Source organism: Oryctolagus cuniculus, chromosome 16 (genome assembly GCF_051225735.1).
Source record: "Oryctolagus cuniculus isolate XC-2025 breed Fujian yellow rabbit chromosome 16, ASM5122573v1, whole genome shotgun sequence".
NCBI lineage: Eukaryota > Metazoa > Chordata > Mammalia > Lagomorpha > Leporidae > Oryctolagus > Oryctolagus cuniculus.
The window spans coordinates 55,734,382-55,744,800 of NC_142882.1; the positions used below are offsets into that span (position 1 = coordinate 55,734,382).

A 10,419-nucleotide genomic window follows, 5' to 3' on the forward strand; every position below is an offset into this window, starting at 1 on the left:
ACAGAAGGTATTTTTAAAACTATAAATCAAATTTCTCTAGAGGAAATCTATGATATGATATGGGTGAAGCAAGTTACACTGGAAGATTAACAGAATAGACAGTAAGGAAGAAAAGACTAATCACCTTAAAGACACAGCAATAGGAAATATTCAAGACAAAACACAGAACAATTTAAAAACAAAAAAGAGGAGCAAGCATTGTGGCACAGTGGGTTACACCACTGCCTGCAATGCCGGCACCCCGCATGAGCACTGGTTTGAATCCCAGTTGTCGCGCTTCTGATCCAGTTCCCTGCTAATATGCCTCGGAAAGCAGCAGAAGTTGGCCCAAGTACTTGGCCAAGTACTCTCACGTGGGAGATCCTGTCTGGCCTGGCTGGTACTGGCCATTGCGACCATTTGGAAAGTGAATCAATAATGGATGGAAGATCTCTGTCTCCTCCTCTCACTGTGCAACACTTTCAAACAAATAAATCTTTAAAAAGAGAGAAACAGTTTCCAACTAAAAATACTAAACTGATAACCAAATATAAATGCAAACCTCATATGAATCCTGATTCCAAGAAAAAGCTGTAGGCGTCAGTGCTGTGGCACAGCAGGTTAAGCTGCCGCCTGCAGTGCAGGCATCCCATATGGGTACTTGTTGAAGTACTGGCTGCTCCATTTCCCATCCAGTTCCCTGCTAATGAGCCTGGGAAAAGCAACAGAAGATGGCACAGGTCCTTGGGGCCCTGCCGCCCACATGGGAGACCCAGAAGAAGCTCCTAGCTCCTGGCTTCAGCCTAACCCAGCCTGGGCCGTTGCAACTATTTGAGGAGTGAACCACGAGATGGAAGATCTCTCTTTCTCTGTCTCTCCTTCTCTTTCTGTAACTCAAATAAATAAATCTTAAAAAAAAAAAAAAGCCTTTATCCACAGAAAGTTATGAAACTTTGAATATGAGCTATATAGTAAATGATAGAATTATTGCTAACTGTCTTAGGTGCAATGATAGTAGTTTGGTCACATGGAAAAGTGTCCTAATTCTCAGGAGATTAATGCTGAAATATTAGGGTTCAACTATCATGTGTGCAATCTACTTTCAAATAATGCAGGTGGTATATGTATGTAGGAAGCTATAAAATAAATGTGGCAAAATGTTAACAACTGCTGCCTCTAAGCAAAGAATATATGAATGTTCATGTAGCATTTTTTCAATACTTTGATGTCTTTTATAATAAAACAAGGAGAAATAAAGTTAGCATATCTATATGAAAGAAAAATATCACAGATGGTGGAGGCAAGTGTGGCGTAGCAGGTTAAGCCACCACTTGCAATACCCACCCCTGCCTGCTCTGCTTCTTATCCAGCTTCCTGCTGATGTATCTTGGGAGGCTAGCAGATGATGGCTCAAGTGCTTAGGCCCTTACCACATGGGAGACTAGGATGGAGTTACAGGCTCTTGTTCAGCCTGGCCCAGAACTTGTTGTCATAGCCATTTGGGGAATGAACCAGCAGAAAGGAGACCTCTCTCTTTCCATCTCCCCCTCTTTATTACTCTACCTCTCAAATAAATTAATTCTAAAAAGTCAGAAATAACAAAATACAAATAACTCAGAAAAATGCTTCCAACCATGACAGAAATAGAGCTACTTCATGTGCAAATAACTTCACAATCTAGAAGAAAAACATGAATAATGCAAAAATTACAAAATGACAATTAACAGAAAATATGTGAATTACCCCCAAAAAAACTTTGAAAATATACTCAATTTGTCATAGTTTAGAGAAATGCAAAACAAAGCAATGTGATACCATTTTTCACTTATCAGATAGATACTTTTTTGTTGCTTTGATAAAAACTATTGAAAACAAAGGACTGATGAAAACGTACTCTCACACAAGTACAGAATTATACAACTATATCACGTTAACCTTTTGGATGGCAACTTGTAAAAAATTACTTTAAAGTTTAAAATATGAATACTCTTTTTTTTTTTTTTATTTTTGACAGGCAGAGTGGACAGTGAGAGAGAGAGACAGAGAGAGAAAGGTCTTCCTTTGCCGTTGGTTCACCCTCCAATGGCCGCCGCTGCAGCCGGCGCACCGCGCTGATCCGATGGCAGGAGCCAGGAGCCAGGTGCTTCTCCTGGTCTCCCATGGGGTGCAGGGCCCAAGGACTTGGGCCATCCTCCACTGCACTCCCTGGCCATAGCAGAGAGCTGGCCTGGAAGAGGGGCAACCGGGACAGAATCCGGCGCCCCAACCGGGACTAGAACCCGGTGTGCCGGCGCCGCAAGGTGGAGGATTAGCCTATTGAGCCACGGCGCCGGCTAAAATATGAATACTCTTTAACTCAGCAATTCCACTTCTAGATGAGGAGTCAACAAACTTTAAAGGATCAGGTAATTTTTTTCAGCTTTGCAAATCACAGGGCCTCTGTCACAACCATTCCACTCGTCCATTTTCGTTTCAAAGCAACCATAAACACATGAACAAGTAGATGTGGCTGTGCTCCAAAACTATTTACAAAAACAGGTGCTGGGGCTGGCATTGTGTAGTGGGTAAAGTCATTGCCTGTGACACCAACATCCCACATGGGCACCAGTACATGTCCCAGCTGCTCCACTTCCAATCCAGCTCCCTGCTAATGGCCTGAGAAAGCAGCTGAAGATGGCCCAAATACTTGGGCCCTTGCCACCCACATGGGAGATGCAAATTAAGCTCCTGGCTCAGCTCTGGCCATTGTGGGCAACCAGTGAATGTCTCTCCCTCTGTAACTGACTTTAAAATAAATAAAAAATCTTATAAAAAAAAAGTGCTCAACTATGGGCCACATTAAACTATGAACAACACAAACATAAAAAAGAATCTCAAAAAGTCCATGGAAAATGGACTAGAATTAAAATAATATTTTTAAAAAAATTTTAATAGGATACATTTATTTTGGTACAGAAAAATTTTTGAAATCCATGCAGCCTTTTTATAATATACTTTTTATGAATTTTTTGATAATATACTTTAAAATAGCTTAGTAGAGGCCAGCGCCGCGGCTCACTTGGCTAATCCTCCGCCTGTGGCACCAGCACACCGGGGTTCTAGTCCCGGTTGGGGCACCAGATTCTGTCCCGGTTGCTCCTCTTCCAGTCCAGCTCTCTGTTGTGACCCGGGAAGGCAATGGAGGATGGCCCAAGTACTTGGGCCCTGCACCCCCATGGGAAACCAGGAGGAAACACCTGGTTCCTGGCTTCGGATCGGCGCAGCGTGCCGGCTGTAGGGGCCATTTAGGGGGTGAACCAATGGAAAGGAAGACCTTTCTCTCTGTCTCTTTCTCTCTCACTAACTCTGCCTGTCAAAAATAAATAAATACATAAATAAATAAATAGCTTAGTAGAGCACTTGGTATAATGACAGAAACACTGCAAATAAGTAATCTTTTTTTTTTTTTTTTTGACAGAGTGGACAGTGAAAGAGAGACAGAGAGAAAGGTCTTCCTTTACCGTTGGTTCACCCTCCAATAGCCACTAAGGCCGGCGCTGCGCTGATCCGAAGCCAGGAGCCAGGTGCTTCTCCTAGTCTCCCATGCGGGTGCAGGGCCCAAGGACTTGGGCCATCCTCCACTGCCCTCCTGGGCCACAGCAGAGAGCTGGACTGGAAGAGGAGCAACCAGGACAGAATCCGGCGCCCCGACCAGGACTAGAACCCGGTGTGCCGGCGTCACAGGCAGAGGATTAGCCTAGTGAGCCACGGCGCCGGCCAATAAGTATTTATTAATAGGATACTTAATTCATACTAACTAAATATACACTAATAGGGCAGCTGATAATTCACAGTAAGTCAACACAAATATTTTTTAAGGGTCTGTATTTCTATTTTTTAAGATTTATTTATTTATTTGAAAGAGAGAGCAATAAAGATCTTCCTCTGCTGGTTTACTCCTCAGATGGCCACAGCAGCCAGGGCTGGGCCAGGCCGAAGCCAAGCAGCCAGGAAATTCACCCAGGTCTCCCACACAGGTGGCAGAGGCCCAAGCACTTGGGCCATCTTCCGCTGATTTTCCCAGGCCTTGAGCAGGGAGCTAGATCAGAAGAGGAGCTGTCAGGACTCAAATCGGCACCCATATGGAATGCTGGTGGCACAGGCAACAACATACACTGTCTATGCCACACTACCAGCCCCAGTACAATGAAATATTACACAGATGTTTAAAATATTATGACATAACTATCTAAAAGTAGGAGAAAATCTCGAGGATAAGTTATTAAGTAAAAAAGGTAAGAGGTAGAACACTATATGTTAGTATAAAATACATCTATTAGAAAAATCACATCTGTATAACTTTTCCTGATTTTCTGTATGGATACATAAGAAACCAAAGCTACATCTGGGCAGATGGATTAATGGGTAAGATTTGAAGAAAAGTCTCACTTCTTATTTTATAAACTTTTGAATTTTTACCACGTGCTTGCAACTTTTATAACCACTTTTATAATACAATGAAATAAATGAACTGGCACACAGTGAGTGTTTAATAAGTGTTATGTGAATGAATAATGACTAACTAGAGAAGGTTCATCAAGTGGGCAGATGGGGACAAAAGCCACTGTGAAGTAATCACAGAGTAACTAGGGTGGAAAGCGGATCCAGCAAAGCCAAGTGCTTGCAGCTAGCACTGCACATTGCAGGACGGCTCTTCAGTACCCTTTCCTTCCAGATTCAGAGTCAGCTTCCAAACTGTCTAAACCCACACAGGATGAAGCCGTCTCTGTCAAACGACTGGTTCAGGGGTTGCCAGGTCTAAATCAATGATCTGGAAAAGCTATAGGAAACCTGAAAATGCAACAGGGAATGGATAAGAAATTAATGAAAGCATTGTATCTGATCTACAAACTTTTGTGACTCCCAGTATCGCTACCTAAGTGGCAGCTGGGGAAAATACACATAAGCAAAGGATTATCAGCATCAGAACAGGAGGCTGAGAAAAACGGTATTAGGACGCCATCAGAGGCACCAGTGAAATTCCTGATTATAACTGAGTTTGAGGACAGATACAGACAGACCTAGAGAGACAATGAAATGAAGAAACAAGAAAGTATGACTACGTATCCAGAGAAAATAAGAAGGAACCAAGGGACTACGTGTAGTGAGGAGGGCAAAGCCCTCAAAGGTCAAAACAAGAGTCACTGAGCAGGTCACAGCAACCAGAGGCCTAGTTCTGCTTCTACTGCCTCAGTAGGAAAAGCAGTTCCAGTGATGAGGCCCTAGAGATGAGGCAGAGCGCTGATATTTGTGGCTGACACTGAGCAGGTGAAGGGCAATGAGGCCAACGCTGACTGGGGCCAGCATGACTCACCAGTCAAGTTTTCTTCATTCACCCTTGCTTGGCAAAGTCAGAGAAAGGGTCACAGAAGTAGATGATCTGAAGCCAAAAGAGAAGCAGTAACTTGTTGAAGGGGATAATATTTAAAATCTTTTCTTGAGTTTAGAAGGCCTAACTAGGTTCCTATTCAGGTAAGTCACTTAGATACATGACCTTGAAGCAACAAGCAACTTCCCTGGACTTTAAGTTCTATCAACAAGAGTACCTACCTTCACAGGTTATTGTAAAGATTACTTCACATAATGTTTATAAACTGTTAAAAAGGTGCCTGGCACATGACAGTCAAAAATATTAGCTATTTTACTAACAATGGTCAAGCAGGAGCACTATGGGATGAGTCCGGTGCCAACTTTCCCCTTCTGCCTAGTCAGTTACAAGAACAAACCAAAGCAAAAGAGGTATGAATGCCTTTAGCAGACGCCCTGCATCTGGGAAGACAGCTTCTAGTTAAGGTGAGACATCAGGAGTGCTTGGCTGATGCAGGATTTGATCCTGCAGGGGCAGAAATTCAAAACAGTATAATGGCATCATTATTACTCTAAAAACTTTGAAAACTAAGTAATGCATCTTCCTTTAAGTAAGTCCGACAGTAGTATTTGGAAACAATGTTAGAACACAGATATAATCCAGCCAGGAGAAATGTCAACATACTACAAAGGTGGTACCGGTTGATGGGTAAACAAACTAGCTAGAAAATTCAACAACATCAGTTTCCAAATTTACAGAACATGACCTCCTTCTCCAATGTAACAGGAGCAAAGTTATCCATTTTTAGGCAACCCCAAGTGCTACCAAAAATCAAAGTTTCAAAACGCAAAAACTGATAATAAATTAATTTACATTTTCAAAGCTTTTTTCTAATCAAAACGATGTACGTTCAGTAGAAAATTGGAAAGTATGAAAAAGTACAAAGTCATAAAGGAAAAAGTTAACCTCACTACACAAAAACAATTACTATCAATATTTTGCATAGCCTTTCCACTCTTTTGAATACATTTTCTCATTACTTCATGAGATGAGACTGTATATACAGCATCAAAGCCTATTAAGCACTCTCTCTGCTTTAATGCTAAGTTACTAAAATAATGACTTACTCTATAAAGACCTTTATTGTTTGGGTCAAATTATTTTAATAATCGATATGCCTCTTATGTAATTTCCTAAGGTCAATTTTTAGTTCCATGTACTTCTTTTCAGAATCCTAGAAGGTAATGAAAAAGTCAAAAATACCATTATATATCTTTGACTTATGCTATAAGCTATGCTGCTTTGAAAGCAGATTTCATACATATAAAAAAGGGTCATAATTTAAAAATCTGTACTTATTTCCATACTTGGTGCTGGTTAATTTTTCCACCCTACCTGCTGTCAGGGACCATTTTAAGATGACCTGAAACAAACTATTTTTCACAACTATAGACAGCCTAAACCAGAGTGTTCTCCTTCATACAAAGAAGTCTAAAATTAAATTTAATTACCTTTTAAAATGATTAATTTTATTAAATGAGTGATCAAATAATAATATACATATAATTATTTCTATTTCTCATTTTTCTATTTCCTGGTTGATGTTTTAAGTCTTTTCAAATTAAGATGTGCTATTGAGTGATAACTTTCAGGTCTCATTTTTTAAATAATAAATCATTCACCCACAATATTTAAGCATCTTAAATATACAACAGAGCCAACTACCTCAGAAAACTCAGGGCACTAAATGCTGCTATTTGAGCATGACTTTTTATTAATGTCCCTAAACTCCAAACTTCAGTGTAGATTTTTTTCTATTGACTCCAACATCCAAAAAAGTTAACATTTTGTGTAAACTAACCCTAACAGAAACATTAAAAACAATCCCACAAACACAAGTTTGAAACACTTCATCACCAAAGAACTCTCTCACATTTACCCTCAATCTATATTCTTACAACATCTTTGGAACAAAGAACCTGAAGAGCAAGGTCCTTTGTCAAAGCCATGTAACCAGCCCTGGGAGGTGGGTCCTCCCAGTTCACAGAGGCACACATGACCTTGGGCCCCAGACTCATCCACCCCAGAACCATGAACTCCAAAAGGCCCACAAGGCTTCATTAGACATCATCAGAACACCTAGTGAAGCCACTCAACAGCAAACGCATCTCCTGCTGCTAATCAATTCTGAGACCTAGGCACCCATGGAGAAACCTTTAGCACTGTGTAAGCTCACAGATGGGATTTTTAGCTTAAATGTCGCCAAAGTGGGAGGCAGTTTCTGCAGCTCAAATAGTGGTGACAACTCTTGGCACGGTCTACGAGTGTCTTTTGACTGCGATCCTGTATTGGACATCTGTTTCCCTCCAACACGTGGTGTCTGCTCCTCTCAAAATCATTAAGGAAATACACAGGTTTTACTGGGGGGGGGGGGGGGGGGAGGCTGGAGAACTGTTGAAGAACTCAAATCCTTTTAAGCAAAAATTTTGGAAAAACATACCAAGGGTGGGTTTTTTATTATTTTTTGTTTGTTTGTTTTTAACTCTGAGTGCCATTTTCCAAACACTGCATGGCTGACATTCGCAAACTTTCACAGGGAGACAGCAGGCGGTGTCCCGCAAGTCAGCCACCTTTTCAGTCCAACAGGCATCCAGGTGTGGCAGAAAAGTGGGGGACCCAGAAAGAATTAGCACTACTTTCTAGACCCCGTGGGTCTAGATTCACTTCTCGGGTTCCTCTTATGAAAAATGCCTGGATTCCGTCTCCAACTATGTCCTCGCAGTTCTAAAACCTGTCCCTGCCCGAAGTCCGTGGCCGGGCTGTGAAACTTACTCTGGTGTCTGGGGGACTACCAACTCTGACGGCGGCGTTCTGGCGAGCAACCTGGCAGGTCGCACGGTGGCAGGTCGGGGTTGGGGGGGAGCCCACCTCACTGACCCAGGGTCACTGCAAACTTCTCCGGGCTGACCTACGGTGCCGCGGCGTCGGCACAGCGTGGTGAAGCCGGACCACCCCCTCAGGTGCTTAGTCCCCAGTCCGGCCCCGCTGCCCCGGGGGCGCTGCAAGGCCTTCACGCGTCCTCGGACCCAAACACTCTTTCCTTCGCCGCAAGCTCTTCCCCGCCCCTTCCTGGGACCTCAAAAGGGCGCTGAATCCTGTTCTTGCGGTCGGGACTGGGGGGCACCAGCGGCGGCCGCAGAGGAGGTCAGGCCTTCGGGTTTCACACCCCAACCCAACCACGGAACGTCCCGTGACAGGACCGCCCCGGCGGCCGGGCGCGAGAGGCAGGCGGCCGGGGCAGGGCCGGAGGGAGGAGGCAGAAGGTCCTTACCCACTGCAAGGCTGGCAGCTGCTGGCCGCGGCCGCTGGCTCCAGTATCGGAGGCCGGAGGCGGCTCCTCGGAGCCATAAGGAGGCTGCCATGCTGCCCCCGCCCCGCCTCCCGCGGCGACCTCCGCCACCTCCCGGCGGGACCCACTGACTGCGAGTGTGCGCAGCGGAGCAGGCGGACACAGCCGCGGCGTGGGAGCGCGCACGCACGCGCTCTTGCCTCTCAGAGCGGGCGCCCGCCCGCGATGGGAGGGGCGCAGCGTCGAGGGGTGCGGCCCGGCTGGACAGGGTCCGTCAATCCCCTTACGGACAGAGGAGCTAGCCAATCAGAGCTTCCAAGTCCGCTGCGGCTTCGCGTAACACCAATAGGAGGCACATAGCCCCGCCCCCAGGTTTCCTCCTGGTTTACAGCCTGCGGGCGGGAATGTCCTTGTTTACGATAATGAGGAGGGTGTGTGGGAGGCCGTGGCTGTCGCTCTCTGCCGCCTCCAGGTAGCACCTGCTTCTGCGGAACCGCCCCTTCCGACGGGGTTGTCAAGACGTGTAGTTCCTTATAGTTAGATACTGAAGAGATTTTTAAGCAAGAGACGAAATCCCCAGCCTTTCCAGTATAGGGATACAGTTTTACTTCAATAACACACTGATCTCCTAATGTTAGCTTTCTGTTTTTAGTATCTACTCTTTGGAAAGCCATCACAGAAATCTACCAATAATTTTTCACGTCATTTGATTGTATTTAACACTTTCTCAACAAATTTGAAAAAGAGTAGGAAGACGAATTGGTAATGTTCTTTTTGAAGAGTAGAATTATTAGGAACTTACATTGTTCCAAGAAATTTTTAAAATCCTCGATCCTACAACCATGTTCTAAGCAAAGACTAAAGGGAAAGCAAAGATGAGAAGTGGCTTCTACCCCTGGTGGGGGGGACAACCACCTACCCCCAAATTCATTTTATTTAGTTGTATTCACTTGCCTAGGGTTGTACTCTCTCAACCTCTTAATCTAAGTAGCAGAATCAACAGATTTGACTTTGACATTGTTTTAGTTCCTCTCCCCAGTCACCCGTGCAGTTGGAGGCAGCTAAAGAGAGAGCAAAAATACTGGATAATTTCCAAGCAGGCTCTCTCAGGGCTCTGTGCATGCTAGCAGTGTTTCCAGGAACTGGTACAGAGTGCAAGGTCGTCTCTGTAACTGGCAGGACCACAATTCCCTTTCCTGGCTGTCTCCCCGCCCTAGCCCTCTACCCCACACAAAACTACTAAAGGAAGGAAAGTGGAGAAGGAAGGTAGGAAAAACTAATTTCAGGTATGGGAGTTTCCTGGAATTGAGTCCTGGCTCCTAGACAACCCGTTAGTTTTTTTTTTTTTTCTTTTTTTCTTTTTTTACAGGCAGAGTGGACAGTGAGAGAGAGAGACAGAGAGAAAGGTCTTCCTTTGCCGTTGGTTCACCCTCCAATGGCCGCCACGGCCGGCACGCTGCGGCCAACGCACCACGCAGCGCAGCCACGATGGCAGGAGCCAGGTGCTTCTCCTGGTCTCCCATGGGGTGCAGGGCCCAAGCACTTGGGCCATCCTCCGCTGCACTCCCTGGCCACAGCAGAGAGCTGGCCTGGAAGAGGGGCAACCGGGACAGAATCCGGCACCCCAACCAGGACTAGAACCCTGTGTGCCGGCGCCGCTAGGCGGAGGATTAGCCTAGTGAGCCGGCCCCCATTAGTTGCTGGAGCATTTTCCTACCTGTTTCTCTTTTTTGGGTTTCTTTAG

At 44.8% G+C, this 10,419-nt stretch overlaps 1 protein-coding gene across 5 annotated transcripts in view; it reads right to left on the minus strand.

The window, feature by feature from the left end:
* The window catches only part of HIBADH (3-hydroxyisobutyrate dehydrogenase), a 250,045-nt gene extending 241,235 nt beyond the window's left edge, over nt 1-8,810 (minus strand). For all 5 annotated transcript variants that reach the window (XM_089316030.1, XM_070059685.2, XM_002713730.6 and 2 more), the window contains exon 1: nt 8,658-8,810. In XM_089316030.1, the coding sequence (XP_089172156.1) occupies nt 8,658-8,748 (91 nt within the window). In that variant the 5' untranslated portion in view covers nt 8,749-8,810. The remainder of the gene's footprint in view (nt 1-8,657) is intronic.
* Between the last annotated feature and the right edge of the window lie 1,609 nt (nt 8,811-10,419).